This window comes from Capricornis sumatraensis, chromosome X (assembly GCF_032405125.1).
Source record: "Capricornis sumatraensis isolate serow.1 chromosome X, serow.2, whole genome shotgun sequence".
Lineage (NCBI taxonomy): Eukaryota > Metazoa > Chordata > Mammalia > Artiodactyla > Bovidae > Capricornis > Capricornis sumatraensis.
In genome coordinates, this window is record NC_091092.1 from 47484909 (window position 1) to 47509510 (window position 24602).

Genomic DNA, 24602 nt, shown 5'->3' on the forward strand with positions numbered 1-24602 from the left:
CAGGGCCTGAAAGTGGGCTCTTGTCTAATATTCGAAAATTGTCTGAGGAGACACAGATGCTGACAAAGCAAAAGATTTTATTGGGAAAGGGTGCCTGGGCAGAGAGCAGTAGGGTAAGGAAACCTAGGAAAATTGCTCTGCCATGTGGCTCACACTTAGGGTTTTCTGGTGATGGGATTAACTTCCAGGTTGTCTTTAGCCAATCGTTCTGACTCAGAGTCCTTCCTGGTGGTGCATCCCTCTTTCAGCCAAGATGGATGCCAGCAAGCACGATTCTGGGAGGTGGTCAGACACCTTTGACCTTTCCTGAACTCTCCCGGTTGGTGATGGGTTATTAGCTCCATGTTCCTTACCAGGACCTTCTGTCGTAAAACAACTCATGCAGATGGTTACTGTGGTACCTGGTCAGAGTGGGTGATTTCAGTCAGTGTGCTTCCCCTAAAAAAAGTTCTCCAAGCTATGCTTCAGCAGTACATGAACGGAGAACATCCAAATGTTCAAGCTAGATTTTAAAAAGGCAGAGGAAGCAGAGATCAAATTGCCAACATCCGTTGGATCATAGAAAAAGCAAGAGAATTCCAGAAAAACATCTACTTCTGCTTCATTGACTATGTCAAAGCTTTTGATGTATGGATCACAACAAACTGTGGAAAATTCTTCAAGAGTTGTGAATACCATACCACCTCACCTGTCTCCTGATAAATCTGTATGCAGGTCAAGAAGCAACAGTCAGAACTGGACGTGGAACAATGGACTGGTTCCAAATAGGAAAGGAGTATATTAAGGATGTATATTGTCACCCTGCTTATTTAACTTCTATGCAGAGTACATCATGCAAAAGGCCGGGCTGGATGAAACATAAGCGGAAACCTAGATTGCTGGGAGAAATATCAATCACCTGAGATATGCAGATGACACCACCCTTATGGGAGAAAGCGAAGAGGAACTAAGAGTCTCTTCATGAAAATGAAACAGGAGAGTGAAAAACCTGGCTTAAACTCAACATTCAAAACACGAAGATCATGGCATCTGGTCCCATCAGTTCAGTTCAGTTCATTTCAGTCACTCAGTTGTGTCCATCTGTATACAACCCCATGGACTGCAGTGCACCAGGCTTCCCTGTCCATCAACAACTCCCGGAGCTTACTCAAACTCATGTCCATTGAGTCAATGATGCCATCCAACCGTCTCACCCTTAGTCATCCACTTCTTTTCCTGCCTTCAATTTTTGTCAACATCAGGGTCTTTTCTGGTACCATCACTTCATGGCAAATAGATGGGGAAGCATTGGAAACAGTGAGAGACTTTAGTTTTGGGGTTCCAAAGTGACAGCAGATGGTGACTGCAGTGATGAAATGAAAAGACTCCTGCTTCTTAGAAGCAAAGCTTTGACCAACCTAGACAGCATTATTAAAAAGCAGAGGCATTACTTTGCCAACAAAGGTCTGTCTACTCAAAGCTATGGTTTTTCCAAGTCTTGTATTGATGTGAGAGTTGGACCATGAAGAAAGCTGAGTGCTAAAGAAGTGATGCTTTTTAACTATGGTGTTGGAGAAGACTCTTGAGAGTCCCTTGGACTGCAAGGAGATCAAACCAGCCAATCCTAAAAGAAATCAATCCTGAATGTACATTGGAAGGGCTGATGCTGAAGCTTAAGCTCCAATATTTTGGTGACCTGATGCGAAGAACTGACTCATTGGAAAAGACCCTGATGCTTGGAAAGATTGAAACAAGGAGGAGAAGGAGACAACAGCAGATGAGATACTTGGATGGCATCATTGACTCGATGGACATGAGTTAGAGCAAAGTGTGGGAGTTGGTGATGGACCGGGAAGTCTGGTGTGCTGCAATCTATGGCGTTGTATAGAGTCGGACAGGACAGAGTGACTGAACTGAACTGAAGTGAACTTGAAAACTATAAGACATTGATTAAAGAAACTGATAATGACAGAAACAGATGGAAAGATATAATGTGCTCATGGAGTGAAAAAATTACTATCATTAAAATGGTCACTCTGCCTTGGGCAATCTACAGATTCAGTGTAATCCTTATCAAAGTACCAATGGTATTTTTCCCAAATCTAGAACAAATATTTGTTCATCTGCCTTTGTACACATAATGACCTCATGCTGACTATATACATCCAGGATCTGCAGCTATAAAAGCAAAAAATAAGGAATTCCCTGGTGGTCCAGGGTCCAGTGTTTAACTCTCTCGGTGCTTTCACTACCATGGAACAGTATTTGCTCCCTGGTCAGGGAATTTAAATCCCACAAGATGTGCGGTGTGGCCAAAAGAAACTCCAACAAAATATAAGAAAAATAAGATATAAAAATTTTAAAATGTTTTAAGTATTAAACAAAATACAGAAACACATTTACATTTAAAAATGTTAAAATAAAAAAATGCTTTGGCAGTGCACAGATCATCATTCAAATCTTGGCTGTGGAGTCAAATGGCTCTCACATCAAATTCCTGCTGCTACTGCTACTGCTGCTGCTAAGTCGCTTCAGTCATGTCCAACTCTGTGCGACCCCATAGACGGCAGCCCACCAGGCTCCCCTGTCCCTGGGATTCTCCAGGCAAGAACACTGGAGTGGGTTGCCATTTCCTTCTCCAATACATGAAAGTGAAAAGTGAAAGTGAAGTTGCTCAGTCGTGTCTGACTCTTCGCGACCCCATGGATTGCAACCTACCAGACTCCTCCATCCATGGGATTTTTCACTGTAAACATGGGTAGGTCATTTCAGCATTTTGTGACCTTAGTTTGTTAACCTGTGAAATAGGATATCAAATGATAAAAACAGTACAATTTAGTAACTAATGTAGTCTCTTTTATTTGAGGGAAAACAACCCATGAGTTAGGGGTGCCCAGTGCCTCACAAGCAGTGGAACACTCTTCTGGAGGGATATCAGAAAGAATGGGTGTTATCGAGCATTAGGAGAGGCAATGTAGAAACAGGGCATGATTGGCTAGGAAGTCAAGGATTTCCTGCTAAGGCTAATAGCGTAAGATAAGCTAGCTAAAGTTAAGTTGGAGGACTGATTAATTTATGTAGGTTTCCTAGATAGTGAGGTGTTTCCCGTGAGTGTGGGCTGACATGGGTTTATTTTTGCATGTGGGCCACTTGGGCTGCCTCCATTTTGTGAGTCCCAATATGCAAATTTCCTTTATTAGTGGGAAATGATGCTTGTCTCTTCTTTCAGATTTGTTATGACAAAATAGCCATAAACATCCCTATTACTTTAAAGCTATAGGAATAAATGATATTAACAAAAAAAGCTATAGGAATTTATTTTTATTAGATCATCAGCACTTAGCCAAACTATGGTCTTGAAGGCTACAAGTTAGTCAACCTGCCCTCTCTCTGAATCCCGGTTTACATCTGCTAGAACGTTGACTAACTGTGGCCCATCCATGACAGTCGGGTTATGGTCCAAACAGTCATCATTCACTTGCATTAACTCTTATTGACCTGTCTCTCTCCCACAATCTTTGATCCGTATCCTTGCCAGTGTCTCTCAGACACTGCTTCTCATTTGGGAATCTGCTCCATGTTCAGTTCTTAAGCCATTGACTTCAAGTTTTTTCATATACCTGGTTACTCATCTGTCTCTAGCTGAGACAATATTTTTAGATATCTGTCAATCTTCACGTAACTCCCTGATTGCACTCTTGTTCTGAGTCAAAGCAGATTCCCCAACTAGACTTACAAAGCTCCTTCTGGACTTTAGCTTCCAATCAAGATGGAGCGATCTGGGCCAGATTTACACTCCCACATGATACAGTGAAAAAATATTGCAACAGTATTCTCAAGATATCCGAAAACAAAGAACAGTGATTCTGAGTTGGGAAACAAGGACAAGACTGCAATGTCCCAGCTTACTACCTTGAGAAACTTTCCAGGTGGCAGTGCACAAAGGGAACCCAGGTATAGTCAGGCAGAGTTTCTGTGGATTTATAATATATGTAGAAGCATACTATCTGGCAAGCACATCAAAAGGCCAGGAGAGGAGAAATCAAACTATGCTGTTGCATGATTCTTATACTCTATGTGAAGCAGTATAATATCAGTTATAAGTAGAAGGTGGTAAGTTAAAGTGTGCCCTATAAATCCTGAGACAACCCCTGAAACAGTGGAACAAAGAGTTATAGGTAATAAGGTAACAGAGGAAATAAACTATAATCATACAAAATACTCAGTTAATCCAAAATAAGCCAGAAAATGATGAAAGAGAAAAGAGTACAAATGGGAAAATAAAAAGTCAAGAAAAATGATACAGTTGAAGTTAACCATACCAGTGGTCACATTAAATTAAAATGGTCTAAATGCCTCAATTAAAGGCAGAGATTGCCATATTAGATAGGGAAATAAAAAGAAAAAAGAAGGCCCAGCTGCATTCTTTTCACAAGAAGCTGACTTTAAGTATAATGACAGGCAAAAATAGATGAAAATATAACAATGGAATAAGATATGCCATGATAGCAATAGTCAAATGAAAAATGGGATGCTTATATTAATATCAAAGTAGATTTTAGAGCAAAGAATTGCACTGCAGTTAAATTAAGTTGTTTTGTAATAATAAAAGGGCCAATTTATGAAGAAGATATAATAATCTAAATATTTATGTGCTGAAAAACACAGCTCCAAATTATATGAGGAAAAACCAAAGGAATGGCAAGGAGAAATAAAGTTATGGTGGGAAATTTCAACACTTATCTCTCGGTTATTGATATTGATGGAACAGTTGGGTGGAAAATCTGAAAGCTTATAGAAGAATTAAAGTGCAGTATGAACCAATTTGGGCTTCCCTGGTGGCTCACTGGTAAAAAGTCTTCCTGCTAATGCAGGAGACTGGAGTTTGATCCCTAGGTGGGAAAGATCCTCTGGTGAAGGAAATGGCAACCCACTGTAGTATCCTTTCCTGGGAAATTCATGGAGAGAGGAGCCTGGTGGGCAACAGGCCATGGGGTTGCAAAAAAAGTTGAACATAATTTAGTGACTAACAACATCAACAACAAATGAACCAATTTGACCTAATCGGCAATTGTAGAAGACTCTACCCAACCACAGAAGAATATATATATATTTTACAAATTGCTTATTTTTAATTGGAGGATAATTTCTTTATAATGTTCTGTTGGTTTCTGCCATACATCAACATGAATTTGCTACAGGTACACATATGTCCCCTGCCTCTTGAGCCTCCATCCTAATTCTCACCCTAGAATATACATTTCTTTAAAGTATCTATGGAACATTTACTCACATAAAACATATGCTGTGCCATAAGATGTCTCAATATACTTAAAATATTTTTTTAACTTTTTCCACTTGCATTTTAAAAATATTTATTAATTTATTTTCTACTTCAAGGATAATTGCTTTACAGAATTTTGTTGCTTTCTGTTAAACATGGCTGATTCATGTTGATATTTAAAGTAATTTAAACCACAGTTTGGCAATAATTGAATTAAATTAAAGATCAGTAACAAATAAATCACTAGAGTGAGTTAGTTCAGTAGCACGCCAGGTCTCCCTGTCCTTGACCAAATCCAGAGTTCACTCAAACCCATGTCCATCGAGGCAGTGATGCCATCCAGCCATCTTATCCTCTCTCATCCCCTTCTCCACCTGCCCTCAATCACTCCCAGCATCGGGATCTTTTCCAACGAGTCAAACCTTCGCATCAGGTGGCTAAAGTATTGGAGTTTCAGCTTCAGCATGAGTTCTTCCAATGAACAATCTCCTTGCAGTCCAAGGGACTCCCAAGAGTCTTCTCCAACACCACAGTTCAAAAGAATCAATTTTTCAGCGCTCAGCTTTCTTCACAGTCCAACTCTCACATCCATACATGACCACTGGAAAAAACCATAGCCTTGACTAGATGGACCTTTATTGGCAAAGTAATATCTCTGCTTTTCAATATTTTATCTAGGTTGGTCATAACTTTCCTTCCAAGGAGTAAGCGTCTTTTAATTTCATGGCTGCAGTCACCATCTGCAGTGATTTTGGAGCCCCCAAAAATAAAGTCTGACACTGTTTTCACTGTGTCCCATCTATTTGCCATGTAGTGATGGGACCAGATGCCATGATCTTTGGTTTCTGAATGTTGAGCTTTAAGCCAACTTTCCCACTCTCCTCTTTCACTTTCATCAAGAGGATTTTTAGTTCCTCTTCACTTTCTGCCATAAGGGTGGTGTCATCTGCATATCTGAGGTTATTGATATTTCTCCCGGCAATCTTGATTCCAGCTTGTGTTTCTTCCAGTCCAGCGTTTCTCATGATGTACTCTGCATAGAAGTTAAATAAGCAGGGTGACAATATACAGCCTTGACATATTCCTTTTCCTATTTGGAACCAGTCTGTTGTTCCATGTCCAGTTCTAACTGTTGCTTCCTGACCTGCATACAGATTTCTCAAGAGGCAGGTCAGGTGGTCTGGTATTTCCATCTCTTTCAGAATTTTCCACAGTTTATTGTGACCCACACAGTCAAACGCTTTGGCATAGTCAATAAAGCAGAAATAGATGTTCTTCTGGAACTCTCTTGCTTTTTCCATGATCCAGCAGATGTTGGCAATTTGATCTCTGGTTCCTCTGCCTTTTCTAAAACCAGTTTGAATATCAGGAAGTTCACGGTTCACGTGTTGCTGAAGCCTTGCTTGGAGAATTTTGAGCATTACTTTACTAGCATGTGAGATGAGTGCAATTGTGCGGTAGTTTGAGCACTCTTTGGTATTGCCTTTCTTTGGGATTGGAATGAAAACTGACCTTTTCCAGTCCTGTGGCCACTGCTGAGTTTTCCAAATTTGCTGGCATATTGAGTGTAGCACTTTCACAGCATCATCTTTCAGGATTTGAAACAGCTCAACTGGAATTCCATCACCTCCACTAGCTTTGTTCATAGTGATGCTTTCTAAGGCCCACTTGACTTCACATTCCAGGATGTCTGGCTCTAGATGAGTGATCACACTATCATGATTATCCGGGTCATGAAGATCTTTTTTGTACAGTTCTTCTGTGTATTCTTGCCACCTCTTCTTAATATCTTCTGCTTCTGTTAGGTCCATAGCATTTCTGTCCTTTATCGAGCCCATCTTTGCATGAAATGTTCCCCTTGTATCTCTAATTTTCTTGAAGAGATCTCTAGTCTTTCCCATTCTGTTCTTTTCCTCTATTTCTTTGCATTGATCACTGAAGAAGGCTTTCTTATCTCTTCTTGCTATTCTTTGGAATTCTGCATTCAAATACTTATATCTTTCCTTTTCTCCTTTGCTTTTTCCTTCTCTTCTATTCGCAGCTATTTGTAAGGCTTACCCAGACAGCCATTTTGCTTTTTTGCATTTCTTTTTCAGGGGGAAAAGATCCCTGTCCCCTGTACAATGTCACAAACCTCATTCCATAGTTCATCAGGCACTTTATCTATCAGATCTAGGCCCTTAAATCTATTTCTCACTTCTACTGTATAATCATAAGGGATTTGATTTAGGTCATACCTGAATGGTCTAGCGGTTTTTCCTACTTTCTTCAATTTGAGTCTGAATTTGGTAATAAGGAGTTCATGATCTGAGCCACAGTCAGCTCCTAGTCTGGTTTCTGTTGGCTGTATAGAGCTTCTCCATCTTTGGCTGCAAAGAATATAATCAATCTGATTTCGGTGTTGACCATCTGGTGATGTCCATGTGTAGAGTCTTCTCTTGTGTTGTTGGAAGAGGGTGTTTGCTATGACCAGTGCATTTTCTTGGCAAAACTCTATTTCCCTTGGTGTCTCTAATTTTCTTAAAGGAATCTCTAGTCTTTCTCATTCTATTGTTTTCCTCTATTTCTTTACCTTGATCGCTGAGGAAGGCTTTCTTATCTCTCCTTGCTACTCTTTGGAACTCTGCATTCAGATGCTTATAATTTTCCTTTTATCCTTCACTTTTCACTTCTCCTCTTTTCACAGCTATTTGTAAGGCCTCCTAAGACAGCCATTTTGCTTTTTTGCATTTCTTTAACATGGGGATGGTCTTGATCCCTGTCTCCTGTACAGTGTCACGAACCTCTGTTCATAGTTCATCAGGCACTCTGTCTATCAGATCTAGGCCCTTAAATCTATTTCTCACTTCCACTGTATAATCATAAGGGATTTGATTTAGGTCATACTTGAATGGTCTAGCGGTTTCCCCCACTTTCTTCAATTTAAGTCTGAATTTGGCCATAAGGAGTTCATGATCTGAGCCACTGTCAGCTCCCGGTCTTGTTTTTGCTGACTGTATAGAGTTTCTCCGTCTTTGGATGCAAAAAATATAATCAATCTGATTTCAGTGTTGACCATCTGGTGATGTCCATGTGTAGAATCTTCTCTTGTGTTGTTGGAAGAGAGTGTTTGCTATGACCAGTGCGTTCTCCTGGAAAACCTCTGTTAGCCTTTGCCCTGCTTCATTCCATGCTCCAAGGCCAAATTTGCCTGTTACTCCAGGTGTTTCTTGACTTCCTACTTTTCCATTCCAGTCCCCTATAATGAAAAGGACATCTTTTTTGAGTGTTAGTTCTAAAAGGTCTTGTAGATCTTCATAGAACCGTTCAACCTCAGCTTCTTCAGTGTTTCTGGTTGGGGCATAGGCTTGGATTACCTTGATATTGAATGGTTTGCCTTGGAAACGAACAGTGATCATTCTGTCATTTTTGAGATTGCTTCCAAGTACTGCATTTCTGACTCTGTTGTTTTTCCATGATCACTACTCTATTTCTTCTAAGGGATTCCTGCTCACAGTAGTAGATATAATGGTCATCTGAGTTAAATTCACCCATTCCAGTCCATTTTAGTTCACTGATTCCTAGAATGCCAATGTTCACTCTTGCCATATCTTGTTTGACCATTCCAATTTGCCTTGATTCATGGACTTGACATTCCAGGTTCCTTGCAATATTGCTGTTTACAGTATCGGACCTTGCTTCTATCACGAGTCACATCCAGAACTGGGTATGGTTTTTGCTTTGGCTCCATCCCTTCATTCTTTCTGGAGTTATTTCTCCACTGATCTCCAGTAGCAAATTGGGCACCTACCGACCCGGGGATTTTTCAGGATCCTATCATTTTGCCTTTTCATACTGTTCATGGGGTTCTCAAGGCAAGAATACTGAAGTGGTTTGCTATTCCCTTCTCCAGTGGACCACATTCTGTCAGACCTCTCCACCAGGACCCTCCCATCTTGGGTGGCCCCACATGACATGGGTTAGTTTTATTGAGTTAGACAAGGTTGTGGTCCATGAGATCAGGTTGGCTAGATTTCTATGATTATGGTTTCAGTGTGTCTGCCCTCTAATGCCCTCTTGCAACACCTACCATCTTACTTGGGTTTCTCTTACCTTGAATGTGGGGTATCTCTTCACGGCTGCTCCAGCAAAGCACAGCCACTTCTCCTTACCTTGGATGAGGGGTATCTCCTAAAGGCCACCCCTCCAGACCTTGAACATGGAGTAGCTCCTCCTGGCCCTCCTGCACCCGCGCATCTGCCACTCCTTGGTTGTGGGCTTGCACCTCTCAGCCATTTCCCCCGACCTCGGGCGTGGGGCAGCTCCTCTAGGCCGCTGCACTGACCTCAGGCATGTGGTAGCTCCTCTCAGCCGCCGCCCTGACCTTGGGGGTGTGGTAGCTCTTCTCGGCCACCACCTGACCTCAGACGTGGGGTTAGCTCCTTTAGGCAGCCGCCCCTGATTTCGGACGTGGGGTAGATCCTCTTGGCTGCTCCTGTGCTGAAACAGCCTGACACTCTTGGTCATCACCCCTGACTTTGGGCGAGGGGTAGCTCCTCTCTTCCCTTTTCAATCACTTGAAAACCCCCATATATATGGGAACTAAATGATGTGTTTCTAGAAAGCCTATGGGTCAACAAAAATTATCAGAAGATAATTTGGAAAGTATTTTGAAATGAATGAAAATGAAGACACAGCATAACAGAATTAGTGGGATGCTCTTAAAGCAGGGCTTGGGGGAAATTTATAGCACTAAATGCCTAAGTTTGAAAAGGAGAATGATCTCAAGTTAGTAACCTCTGCTCCCATCTTAAGAAACTAGAAAAAGAAGAAATTAAACTCAGCACAGGGAGAGGAAACAAAATGATAAAGATTGGAGCAGACATAAGTGAAAAACAAAAAAACGAGAGAAAAAGTCAATGAAACCAAATGCTGCTGGTGAAGATCAATAAAACGGATAGACCTCTAGCCAGACTTGTCAAGAAAAAGGAGAGAAGACACAACTGACACAAATGGATGTGCAAAATCATATCACTATAAATTCCACAGATACTAAAAAGACAATAAATAAATAGTATAAACAAATGGGAATTCCCTGTCGGTCCAGTGGTTAGGACTCAGTGCTTTCACTGTTCCATCCCTGACTGGGGAACTAAGATCCCACAAGCCACACTGCAGGGTCAAAAAAACATGTATACAAATGTTGTTGTTCAGTCACTCAGTCGAGTCTGACTCTTTGCGACCCCATGGACAGCAGCACACCAGGCTTCCCTGTCCACCATCTCTTGGAGCTTGCTCAAACTCATTTGCATGGAGTCGGTGATGCCATCCAACCATTTTATCCTCTGCTGTCTCCTTCTCCTCCTGCGTTCATTCTTTCCCAGCATCAGGGTCTGTTCTAATGAGTCAGTTCTTCACATCAGGTGGCCAAAGTATTGGAGCTCAGCTTCAGCATCAGTCCTTGAAATGAATATTCAGAGTTGATTTCCCTTAGGATTGACTAGTTTGATCTCCTTGCCATCCTAAGGATGCTTAAGAGTCTTCTCCAACACCACAGTTCTAAAGCATCAGTTTTTTGATGCTCAGCTTTCTTTATGATCCAACTCTGACATCGATACATGACTACTGGATAAAACATAGCTTCGACTAGACAGACCTTTGCTGAGATAGCATAGACAAAGACTGCATAGCAAACACAATCATCTTTCAAGATAGTGATCTTATGCACTCATGATGTGTGGCCTGATGCAGTTTAACTCTGTACAATCAGATTAGTCACTGCTTTTCCTGTGGGGATGAGGTGTGAAAGGACACTTCCTCCCTAACACTCCCCTATTATTTCCCCCTTATTTGGTCTTAGCTATTTTTAAGGCAACCACAGACTTCACCCAAGTGTATTAGTTTCAAGGACTACCATGATAAATTACTGCAAGCTGGTTGGCTGAAACATCAATTGTTTTCTTTTCTTTTCTTTTTAATTTCGGCCACATCACGTGACACCAGCTGCCCCTGAAAAACCACTAAACTAAATCACAAAATCTGGCATATGTGGAGGACCCATGGGATGTTATGGTCACGAAAAAATATTTTTTTTCCCTCCAGTCCAACATCCAGTACCTAGTTAATGAACGGGGGAGGTGTTCTTGGGAGGCTGGCTACAGCATAAAAGTGGTTGAAAGTTCTAGAACATCATAAATCTGTATCAGACTTACATGATTTCATGCATATAACAGTAATGAGAAAAGAAAAGTAGATTGAATTAGTGTTTAGTAGCCAAGATTGGTTTTCTGACAATCCATGGGTCTAGTAATTGGTATATGGCTCCTGAAATAGCTTACCCCCCACCATTTTAATTTTTTACATGACTTGCTGTATGTTCTTATTTTCTCCTGTAAGTAACCTCAAGAGTTCAGCGTAGAAAACTTTATTTTTCTGCTGGGGCTCAAACTGCCCGGGGAAAGTCTGGACTGGGAGCCCGGGTGGCCTGGGACCTCTGGTGGTGGCAGCTGCAGAAATCTGATGATGCAGATCACCAAAGCAGTTGTGAGACAATTTCAGCAAAAACTGGCTGATACCCTAAAAATGCAGTCTATGTCGGAGGCGTCACTGGAGTCCACGTCATGTTATCGTACTAACTTAGACGATGAGGTACAGGATTGAAATAAGAAATTATGTCAACTCACAAGTCAGACTGATGATCTTTCAGCAGAGCTGAAAGCTACATCTTCAGAATGTCTGCACCTGAATGCAAAAAATCAAGTTCTTTGACAGGAATTATTATCTATGAAAATACAAGCAGCATCTCAAGGAGCAGTTAGGAGAGAAGAATAATGCTTCAATAAGAAGTCAGATGGAACTCAAAATTAAAGACTTGAAATCTCAACTCTCCTAGGTGAAAACTTTTCAAGAAGATTCTTATACAGCAGGTTGGAAAAATATCAGCCACTCTACCTAGTGGAACTAGATATTAGAAAGTCATTGGCAAATAAAATAAACAAGACTAATGAGAGGCTGGTAGATATCAGCATCCAACTTGTGGTGGAGAAACAGCAGAACAGATCTTGACTCAACCCTCTTACCATGAGGCCAGTCCTGGAGCCCCTTTGTGTTGGAAATTTAATAGTAGTTAGAGCTCAATAGAAATCTTACTCTGGGATTCCCTGGTGGCTCAGATGGTAAAGAGTCTGCCTGCAGTATGTGAGACCTGGGTTTGATCCCTGGGTCAGGAAGATCCCTTGGAGAAGGAAATGGCAACCCACTCCAGTATTCTTGCCTGGAAAATCCCAGGAGCCTAGAGTCAGGCACAACTGAGTGACTTTCTTTCTTTCTTTCTAGAAATCTTACTCTGAGAGCAAATGTAGTGTTTTCTATCTCAATTCCACGTCCTTCAAATAACAACTTGGAGACTTACTTGACCAAGATGTAGTGGGAGTTGCAAAAGAATATAACTAGAGAACTAGAAAAACCTGCTGCTGAATTTAAATCTGGATCCTAAGGAGTGTCTCCTCTAGGATCTACAGATGAGTCAAATCTATTTCAGGACCTACTTTTGAAAACATCACAAGAATATGTGCAGATTTTGAAGAAAAATTATATGATCTGAAAGACAGATAGTAAATGTTTCCCTACTGCACTGTTTTCATGACATTTTAGTTGTTTCCCATTAAACATGATGAGAAAATCTTTAAAACCATAAACCTTTATTTGACAATTTCACTTTGTCTTCACTGTTCGTTCAGTGAAACTAAGGTTTATCAAAGAAACTTGTTTACATAACAGTGATATAGTCCTTTTTGAGCAAATATCAAGAGTTGACTACCTTCATACCTTCATTGGTACTAATTTATAATTTCTTCCATTAGTCCTTTGGTACTTTAGAATTTTATTTCATTTTGCTGTGGGTACTTTTTTATTTATATAAACATGTGGAAATTGAAGGTAAGTAGCTCAATCACATTCTTTTTTTTTAATTGAAGTATACTTGATTCACAACTTTGTGTTAATTTCAATCACATTCTTTTTTTTTTAATTGAAGTATACTTGATTCACAACTTTGTATTAATTTCAGGTGTACAGCAAGTTCACTGATATGTTTAATATATATATATTTTCAGATTCTTTTCCATTATTGGTTCTTATAAGATATTGTGTATAATTCCCTGTGCTCTACTTTAACCCTTATAACATCTATTTTATGTATAGTAATTTGTATTAGCTAATCCCAGACTCCTAATCCCCCCCCGCCTTCCTTTCTCCTTTGGTAATCATAGGTTTGCTTTGTATATCTGTGAATCTGTGTCTGTTTTGTAAATAAGTTCATTTGTATCAGTTTTTAGATCCTCCATGTAGGTGACATCATATGATATTGTCTTCCTCTTTCTTAGTTCACTTAGTATGATAACATGTAGGTCCATCCATGTTGCTGCCAGATGGTGTTATTTCATTCATTTTTATGCCAGAGTAATATTTCATCAAATACACACACACACACACACACACACACACACACACACACACACACACACACACACACACATATATATATATATATATATATATACCACTTATTCTTAAGCAAATAGTTTATTGACGGGCACTTGGATTGTTTCCATATCTTAGCTATTGTAAATAGGTCTGTTATGAACATTTGGTGTCAGTCACGTTCTATTGTTCTGATTCGCAGCCACACAATTGGACATTTTTACTTATTTATTTGGCTGTGCTTGGTCTCAGTTGTGGCACATGGGATCTTTGTTGCATGTGCAGGATCTTTAGCAGCATGTGAACTCTTAGTTGCCACGTGTGGGATCCCGTTCCCTGACCAAGGATCAAACCCAGGGTCCCTGCATTGTGAGTGCAGAGTCTTAGCCACTGGGCCACCAGGGAAGTCCCACAATTGGACACTGATTTTTTTTATTTTGCAAACTGGCAGGGAAGGTGTAGATATGATAGATACAGTTCATTCAGTCTTTTCAGGGCTAATTATTCCAGCCATTCATTAGCATAAGCCTTTGTTTCTTCTTTTCCTCTTTGTGATTACCTGCCTTTTGGTAATTCTAAAAAAAAAAAAAATTAAATTGTAGTATAGTTGATTTGCAATGTGTTAATTACTGCTGTATAGCAAAGTGATTCAGTTTTACATATATTATATATATATACACACACACACACACACACACACATTCATTTTTAATGTATTCTTTTCCATTTTGGTTTACCATACGATATATCTCTGTGCTATACAGTAAGACCTTGTTGCTTATCCATTATATATATAAACACTTATATCTGCTAACCCCCACCCCTCAATCCCCTCTCCCTTGGCAACCACCGATCTGTTTTCCATGTCCATCAGTTTGTTTCATAGATAGGTTTATGTGTTTCATATTTTAGATTCTACATATAAGTGATATCATATGGTATTTGCCTATCTCTTTCTAACTTATTTCACTTAGTACGATAATCTCTAGTTGCATCCATGTTGCTGCAAATGACATTATTTCATTCTTTTTATGACTGAGTAGTATTCCATTATACATATGGACCACATCTTTATCCACTCTTCTGTTGTGGACATTTAGATCGATTTCCATGTCTTGGCTATTGTGAATAATGCTGCTGTGAACATAAGGATATATGTATCTTTTGGAATTTTGATTTTGTCCAGATATAAGCCCAAGAGTGAGATTGCTGGATCATATGGTAATTCTATTTTTAGTTTTCTGAAGAACTGCCTTACTTTTCCCACAGTGGCTGTACCAGCTTACATTCCCAGCCTTTATGTAATTTTAATATGGATTTAAAAATAGCTCGTTTTGCTAGGAAAATTGGTAACTAAGGGAATAGTTTGATGATAGAAGATATCTACAGATTTTTTTATTATCAACAAATTTCTACCATTCAGAGAACAATAACTATATAGTTCCTGTATCTTACTTTTTAAAGTAAAATAATTATATACAATAGATTTATAGCAATTTATTTTTTCATCTCCTTCAGCTGTCTTTTCAATGTGTTATTTTGATTCAGGCACATCAGGGAATAATTCTAAGTAGAATTATTCTCAAGTAGCACTACCTCAAAGTTCTTAGATGTAAGCTATTATTAGCTCTTGCTTATTTCAAAGACGGCCTTTTCTGTGTATTATATATATAATTGCAAAGCTAATTAATCATGATTAAACCTTGTTTTATAAGGTTGCAACAGCAGAGGAATAATTGAGGGTTGTATATAGGTTGCCTTTAAGGAGATATTTGACTGAAGCTCTCAGAAAGCTTTCTTCTTACTTCTAGTTCCCTTCCTTTGTTGCTTCTAATTCTTAGGAATTTCACGATGTGGCAGGGACTGGAGGATTTTGAGAGTCGATAAAACTGGAAACTTTTAAATATCCCTTATCTGGTGTATCACTTCTCTGTGGCCACTTAAAGATCTGCCAGTCAGGCACATGCCACCGTGAGCTAGCATCCTCAACCCTGTTAGCCCGGTAAAACGTGGTCTTTTAGCTGAATGAGCATTCCTTCAGCTCTTCAGAGCCCCCTCTCCCCACAGGAGGTAGAAGAGAGGATCTCAAAGTATACTTTCAGCTACATGTTTATATAATTTCTTTTTAAAAATTTTATGTATTTATTTTAATTGGAGAATAATTACTTTACAATATTGTGATGGTTTTTGTCATACGTCAACATGAATCAGCCATAGGTATACTTGTGTCCCTTCCCTCCTGAACCCCCCTCCCATTCCCCACCCCACCCCATCCCTCCAGGTTGTCACAGAGCACCTGCTTTGGGTGCCCTGGCCCTGCCTCATACTTCAAACACACACTGGCTATCTATTTTACATATGGTAATGTATATGTTTCAATGCTGTTCTCTCAAATCATCCCACCCTCTCCTTCTCCCACTGAGTCCAAAAGTCTGTTCTTTACATCTGTGTTTCCTTTGCTGCCCTGCATGTAGGATCATCAATACCATCTTTCTAGATTCCACATGTATGTGTTACTATACAGTATTTGTCTTTCTCTTTCTGACTTACTTCACTCTGTATAATAAACTCAAGGTTCATCCACCTCATTAGAACTGACTCAAATGCATTCCTTTTATAGCTGAGTAATATTCCATTGTTTATATAATTTCTTATTTTTTTAATTTTAAAAGTTTAATTTTAAAAAATTTTATTGAAGTAAAGTTGATTTACAATGTTGTGTACTTCCATGCTTATAAAATTTCATGTATATGTTGGAAATGTTTGAAATCTGCATTTTTGCACTTTTTTTTAAGTGATAGGTTTTTAGAAAGCAGTTTATTGAATAAAGTGAGAGTCAACCAGTCAAGGAGATCTAACCAATCTATCCTAAAGGAAGTCAGTCTTGAATATTCCTTGGAAGGACTGATACTGAAGGTGAAGCTTCAATAGGTTGGCCACCTGATGCGAAGAACTGACTCATGAAAAGACTCTGATGATACGAAAGATTGAAGGCGGGAGAAGAAGGGGACAACAGAGAATGAGATGATGGGATGGAATCACCCATTTGATGGACATGAGTTTGAGTAAGCTCCTGGATTCGGTGGTGGACAGGCAAGCCTGGCATGCTGCAGTCCAAGGGGTCGCAAAGAGTTGGACAGGTCTGAGCGACTGAACTGAACTGAACTTACTGAATAAAAGGAGCAAAATATAATTAATTTCAGTCCCATTGTTATCGTTGTTAGTCACTCAGTCGTGTCCGACTCTCTGTGAGCCCAGAGCTTCCCTGGTAGCACAGATGGTAAAGAATCTGCCTGCAATGTTGGAGATCTGAGTTGGATCCCTGGGTCTGGAAGATCCCCTAGAGAAAGGAATGACTGCCTACTCCAGTATTCTTGCCTGGAGAATTCCGTAGATAGCGAAGCAAGGTGGGCTACAGTCCACGGAGTCAGGAAGAGTTGGACATGACTGAAGAACTAACGATTTTAGTTCCATAGACAGGAACAAGGTATGAGTTTTGGAGATGAAGATAAGGAATGCGGATTAAAGGAAAACAGCGCTGATAGTCTTAGAGGGAAGGACCACTTTTGAAACTGGCTTCGCAGCGACCCCTGGTGGACGAAAATGTAAGGACGCCAAGGACTGACAGATACAGCCCTGACACTTGCTGAACTGGGAAATATAAAATGCGAGCAAGAAAGAAGAAAGGTATCATGACAGGTAAGACAATGCTGCAATAAGGCTAGGAAATAGAGATTCAGAGCCCTCTTACTTAAACAAGGGCATTTCCAAGAAGTGCCAAAAACTATCCTTTGAAGTGAGACGAGTTATTTTATGTATTAACTTGTGGAAGCTTTGACTGGTAAAAAAATTATTATTATTATTTTGCAAAATTTCTTCTCTAACTCAGAGTACATTTTTTTTTACATATTTTATATTGGTTTTATGTGTGAAGCCCCATACTAATGCACCTAGAATTTTTCACGTTGAATGAGCTTCAAATATTCTGTAGACTCCTACTCTATAATTAAGTGTGGTTTAAAAAGCAACATACATACTCATGCTCATAGCTTGTGTTTAACATGTCATTATCATTGGTTGTCACTGGCAGTTAGTCCTTTTTATTAGATATTAATATTCCCAGCCTTTAAAGTATTACAAGTCTTTAGCTTAAGAATGATACAGAGAAGAGAGCTTAGATTATTTGGCTTTGCCTACCAAGACTTCGGTTGAATTTAAGCTGAAAAACTATGCAGTTTTGACGTTGGCTATTTTCCAGGCTACTGATAGCTCAGATAAACTCCAAAATCATCTTACAATATGAAGCCAGATTACCCAAAGAAATTTTAATTTTTAAAAAATTTAGACTGAAATGCTGTCAAATGTTGGTTAATATCATCTGAACAAAGCAACCATTAAAAAAGATGAGGCGAATGGAGGATATTTGCATACTGACTGAATAATTTATATTAAGGAATTATTAAGTTTTATATGAGATAATAGTATTGTGTTTCAGTTCAGTTCAGTTCAGTCACTATCCGACTCTTTGTGACCCCATGGAATATTGTGTTTATGTATTTTTAAAATTTATTATTTTTTGGAGATATAAATGGGAGGGCAATGGATAGTAGTTTAAATGAAACAACATTGGCCATGTAATGATAATTGTTGAATCTGAGCAATGCTTATATGGGCGTTCATTCATACTCCTACTTTTTTGTTTGAAATGTTTTTCATACTAGACCATAAAAATTTGATCAGAGCTTTTGTTTCTATTTGTGAATTTTAAAAAGACCAGGCTATCCCAGAACAGTTCTAACCCTTTACAGTTTATCTTTACACAAAGTGTAATACCAGTAGGAAATCAAGTCTGTAGCTACCACAATGCTTTTCAAATGCATTTTCCGCCTCTTAAAATTTTTATATATCATGCCATCTGTGAATTTCATGATGACCTTACAGACCCCACCAGGATACTACCAGTAGAGGCAGAGGTTATGGGAAAGTCAGATCTGAATGAACTCAAGACATATTTATATACTCCTGGTAAGTTAGGAGGATGGTCCAGATTGATTAAAAGTCAAGTAAGGATTTTGCTGATACCAGTGGACTGGGTGATCTAAGAATAAACAGATACCCCAGAAACTGGAAGTGAGAAGGCAGTACAGCATAATGAAAATTTGAACTTAAGTCAATCATAGATTCATATCTTGATTCAATCAATTGCTAGATGTGATCTTACTATATGTTACAGAGCATCAGTTAACTCATATGGTCGTCCATATAATAGGGGACTGTTGGGAATTAAATAAAATATGTGAAATGTGAGGAAAGTGTTAACACTGCAGGTCTGGTTGTTTGGTCCTTGTATGTCAAGGGAACTGGAAACCATGATTCGACTATTGGTCAACCCTGGGGGAATGTTCTATTGTTAATTGATTGATGATCATGTTTTGTTCACCTGATTGCTTTGCACAAACATCAACATCAATAATGTGCATCTGGTGTCATTGTTGGGATCCTGAGTTTCACTTGCCATGTCTGGTCATGGAGCATGATGTACCTGTGGGACCTGTTCTCAATAAAAGCCTCGGGTGTTGAGGCTTCCCTGGGCAGAGCCATGTTGCACACATGCCTCTAGTTTATTGCTAAAGAAGAGAGCATGTCCTAGGTGGCCCCAGAGGGACAAGTACTCAAAAGCGCATGCCCAACCTCTCTGATTCACCTGAAAATACATCTTTTTCCTGTTGCTCTTGGTTTGTCTATTTTTGCTCTAATAAACCTCAGCCATGACTATAATCTGCTTTTGAGTCTTGTGAGTCCTTTTGCTAAATCAGTAAAATTGAGGGGAGGGTGGCCTTCAGATCTCCCTGACATAAAGGGACTAGTACAATGTCTGGCAAGTAGTACACACTCAATATATGCTAGCTATGGAATTTAACTGATCCTGCTGGATGTGACAGGGGACTGACCTCACTGTACTAGAGTATAGGCTAGGACTCCAGGATTTTGTCTGTTTTTATGAACCATGCTCTTGGAAGTGGGCAGCGATAACCTCTCATCAGTGAGGAAGTTAGAAAATATAACTCCAAGGTTTTCCCCTGGCCTCCCAGCCCTCCTGATTCTAAGTAAGAAGGTACCTTGTGGAGAAAATGTGTAGATATCCGACCTCTATCTGGCCATTCTGAGAATGCACAACAGGGCAAACTCTTTTTATCAATTTGAAGGGTAACAAAAAGAATCAAAAACCTTGAGAGTGGGGCTAGAGCCTGGACCCTTACTTTGGTAGCAGTCATCAGAGGAAGTGGTATTAGAAATCAGTATTGGGACTTCCCTGGTGGTCCAGTGGCTAAAACTCCACACTCCCAATGCAGGGGGCCTGGGTTCTATCCCTGGTCAGAGAATCACATGCTGCAGCCAAGAGTTTGCATGCCACAACTAAGAACTGGCATGGTCAAATAAATATTTTTTAAAAAAGGAAATGACTATCAGGAATTTCCCCAGTGCAGCCAGAACCAAGCACACAGAGCCATTTCCGCCACACACTGAGCACCACAGAAAGACAGTCTTAAACTGTGAGGACACTATGTCAAAATTTAAAAAATATTTGGGTTGAAACTTCAATTGAGGGCTAATCCAAGGGAAAGAGGAGCCTAGGGTACACATCTTGCAATACCTTTCTATATTTGTGTGTGTATGTGACTATGGTTCCCATTTAACCGTGTACCTGTGTCCAACTCTTTTCGACCCCATCAACTGTAGCCCTTCAGTCTCCTCTGTCCATGGAAGTTCCCAGGCAAAAGTACTGGAGTGGGTTGCTATTTCCTCCTCCAAAGGATCTTCCTGATCCAGGGATCAAACCCCCATCTCTTCCATTGGCAGGTGGATTCTTTACCACTGCACCAGCTGGGAAGCCCATCCAACTGACCAGATCTACGTTGTTGTTCAGTCAAGTTGTGTCCAACTCTTTGCGACCCCATGGACTGCAGCACACCGGGTTTCCCTGTCCCTCATCATCTCCCAGAATTTGCCCAAGTAGATCTAAGATACCTCCCAAAGAGATTTATACCTCTAAAATACAATAATAATTACAACAAAATCAGTTATGTCACACATTTATTTACTATTTTTCAAGTAAATTGCCTTGAGATGGATATAGGTCTAATCTCAATAGTGATACCAAGTAGAGTTTTCCTCTACCAGGTTCTTAAATATGGTGAGCATATAATAGTTCATAGAAGTTTGCTTCCTCTGCATGGGTGGTCTTTTTTTTGATCCCTTAATTATTTCAGGAGTTTTTATAGATGTCTTCCTTGCATTTTATATTGCAGAGTATAATCACCTCCCTGTCACTCTCATCATCACTGTTATACATTGTGATACCACTGTCACTCATGTTGACATACAGTGTGTTGTATTTGGATTGTTTCTTTTTATATGACTTGTAAAAGTGCTTCAATTCACGTGAAAAAAGTGGAACTGGAACATGCTTTATATTTGCTTCTGAAATATGAGTGATGAATGGCTCAGAAACAGCTGTGCAAACAAGGCATTTTTCCTTGTAGCATCGACAAAACTTCACTGGTTGAGTTCTAGGTAATATTTCTGCCCTACCTGCACTAGCTGGGTACTTTAGTTTAAGATATCTCTGGCGTTTGGTCAGTTTATCTACACTTGATTGCTCAGAGAAGCTTTGATTCTTTGGATAGGGTAGAGGAGTTTTGGTTGGCTTGACCCGACACTGTAGACTTGATGGCCAAGTTGGCTTGATGACCTTCTTTGGATAGGATGGACTGACCTGACCGACTAGCTTATGGGCATGAGCCTGCCTATGTGCCTTTTTTGGACTGCGTGTTCTATGCAACTTTTCCTGGGGAGGTGATCCTAACACTTTTTTGGGAGCTGATGGCTTGGATGTTTTTTTTTGACTCGAGGGCCTGACTAACTTTTCTGTGCTTGAAGGAACTTCTCGTGGACTTGAGGGCCCAGATGACTTATCTCTTCTGGATACCACGGATTGTTTTTCTGGATCGCCCGGACCAGCAGTCAGTGACTTGGAGTCAGTAAATGATATTTTAGATGACCTGGATGCCTTGATGGTCATATCTTCTTTCTTGACCCTGAAAATACAGAGGACTTGGAATATGACTATTTAAATCAGAAGAGTAAGATTGCTATTACCAGAAAATATGGGCTATTGTGTCAATTTAGACTTCTGGTCTTTTTTTGGCTCTAGCAGGAAAATTGAACACAGTAAGAACTGGAGTGTGGTGAAAACTATGACTTAGGTTACAGATTTGAACCATGTTGAATGCTTTTTCTTTTTCTTAATTTTGCTGTTTCAACCACAATGAATAACCATATAGTCTATATATGCAACGACACAAACTTGTTTCAAATCTACTGTTGAGAGGGAGAGAATTTATCTATTCCAGAAATTAAACTTTTTATAAAAAAGCCACAACTTGATATGCAACTGAGGCACAAATGTCACAACCTGTCACATAAAGAAGTCTTTAGACCAAATTCATTGTTTTCCTGTCATATTTACACCATCAAGTTTTGTAATCATGCATATTAATCCTCACAAGATTACTCTAAAACTGAAGGAATAGAACAGTGGTATATTTCAGTCACCAGTCCTTGGAATGGGAAATTTTTAGAGACCCAGTATATCAAGTGCCAGCCTAATCCTCCTAAAAGGCAGGGACTAGAATCACTGAATACAGTTAAAAATTGTTCATGTTATTACATCTCAAAATGATAGATTATCCAAAATGCATTACTATCTTTGGAATGCAGAGACCCAACTCCTCCCCTGAGAAGATTTTGATTCTGTGTTATTTAGATAGTCATTCCCTCTTTTCATAGACTCAACTTACAATGAAATTAGCAGCCTGGGGCTCAACTGAACCCTGAATAGGAGATAGTTTTGGCTAAAGTTGATAATGTACTTGAGATAATTTAAGAGCTTCATTTAAGTGAACATATCCAACCCACAAGATGTTGGGAGCTCTAAGGTTAATGTTAAGTAACAAAACAACAGTGAATCCGCTTACATGTGTGTGCGCATGCGTGTGCAGGTACAGTCGCTCATGCGAGTGTGCACCCACCTCCTCACCTCACCCCTACACCCCGCCACTTTGTATTTTTAGTTCAAAGGTGTAAGACTTAATGTTGCTGCTTTGGGGACTTCCTCGGTCTCACAGTTATAGAGTATAGTGAAGAACGCGCACCTCCCCCCAACCTTGTACTTTTATTCAAAGGTGTAAGACTTACTTGGCTGTGTTATGGGCTTCCTTGCTATCACAGCTATAGTGAAGAAAGCAGGAACACGTGACAATATAGCCAGTGATGAGGGCACCAGTTACAACAACGAGTATTCGTCGCTTTAATTTCTCCAGTTGGGTCTGCTTGAATTCAGCACGTGTAGTTACTTTGAAAGAAAATGTATCATCAGAACATGTGCTTGGTAACCAAGTTTGCTTCCATTTTGATGGGGGTTTGTTACTGCAGATCCAAGTCAAATCTCATCATCAATTATTTCTTTAAGCATGATAAGTGTCCACTGTCATTTTCCTCCCTCTATCACCTTCCCAGCCAGCCACAGTCTACAAGCCAAACCTGGGAGCTGTCTTTGGTTAATCAGTATAATTACCTAGGTTACCCCACATCTTGGCTTGTTCAACCCATTACCTAGGTATTTGAATGTGTGAATGCACTTGAGTGTTGATGTGTGTGTGAATGTGTATGGTGGAAAAAGGGATGGGACAAGAAAACACAGTTCTTGAAACCTACTATGTGTTAGGTACCATGCTAGATTCATTCACATAAAATTTTCTGGTATGGCTGGTGGGGGAGGGGCAGGGGTTGGTGGATTGGGTGGGGAAGGGGAATGAAAGGGGACAATATGGCTGTACTCTTCATGTTTCTACGTTTGGATTTTTTACACAGAAGTAAAATTTTCAGATGTTGTCCTAGAAATTCTCGAAGACCTACTCATAGTAAAGTAGAATAAACAGCAGATTTCTTACACACAGCTAGCTTGTCTAATTAAGTACTTGAATATATTTAAAATAATAGATCATAATTTCTAGGTTTTAAGGTTAGGGACATACCTGCAGTAGCAGATCCATTGCTTTCATTTCTATCTAAACAACTATTTGTCCAAATTGATAAAAGGAGGACATAAATGAAGAGATTCATGTCCAGGACCTTGTTGTCCTGTTTCCTCTCTCAAGGAAACTGCTGGATTTAACATGACTCAGCTTGTTTTAGGGGCCTATGACTTCATAATCATTCTATGTCATATCCTGACAGCATAATCTCACCATGGTGACACATGAGCTCCTGAGTACAAATATTATGAAAAGACTTTTAATCCTTTATTTCTCCATTACATCAAGTATTCTATCAAATTTGAATCAAAAAGTTTGAGACATTATTAAGCACAGAAGGCAGAGAAAATGAGTTAGCTCTAGATACTGAAGAACTATTTTTCTTTATTAAATGTTAAGGAGGCACCTTACAGCCCTGTAGTAGTTCTTATGTGTTTTAGAGGTTAAATCATCCTGGGGTATAAGTTTGTAGGAATTTTTCTTACTAAAATTAAGATTTTGAATATCCCTCAAGCTTTTTATTGAGCTGCTTTTAATGGGTACCACTAAAGACTTTCTGGCTAGTGAGTGACATGATGAGATCTCCATTTTAGAAAAACCCCTCTGGCTCTTGTATAGGAACTAGATTGCTGGGGTTAAAGTAGTTTAGACAATTAGAAGGCTGTTATGTAGGTCCACCTGATAGAGGATGGTAGCTTGAAGCAGAGTGGTCAAAGATGGAGAGTAATCAATGCATTGGAGGAGTATTTTGATGTGGGTAGGACTTGAGGAAGGGCAGGCCA

General features: G+C 39.6%; 1 protein-coding gene across 1 annotated transcript; it reads right to left on the bottom strand.

The window, feature by feature from the left end:
• Positions 1-20990: 20990 nt before the first annotated feature.
• LOC138070677 (uncharacterized protein CXorf66 homolog) lies at positions 20991-23908 on the bottom strand. Its single transcript, XM_068961908.1, has 3 exons — positions 23821-23908; positions 22982-23138; positions 20991-21822 (listed from the first exon to the last, which is right to left on the bottom strand). The coding sequence occupies exons 1-3, from the start codon at positions 23906-23908 to the stop codon at positions 20991-20993; spliced, it is 1077 nt and encodes a 358-aa protein (XP_068818009.1).
• Between the last annotated feature and the right edge of the window lie 694 nt (positions 23909-24602).

Excerpts from the sequence above, each read along its gene's own strand:
- LOC138070677 (XM_068961908.1), bottom strand. The coding sequence starts at position 23,908 with ATGAATCTCTTCATTTATGTCCTCCTTTTATCAATTTGGACAAATAGT. Across the intron at positions 23,139-23,820 it reads CAATGGATCTGCTACTGCAG|TAACTACACGTGCTGAATTC; the intron begins GTATGTCCCTAA and ends TTTCTTTCAAAG. Across the intron at positions 21,823-22,981 it reads GAAGCCCATAACACAGCCAA|GGTCAAGAAAGAAGATATGA; the intron begins GTAAGTCTTACA and ends CTGTATTTTCAG.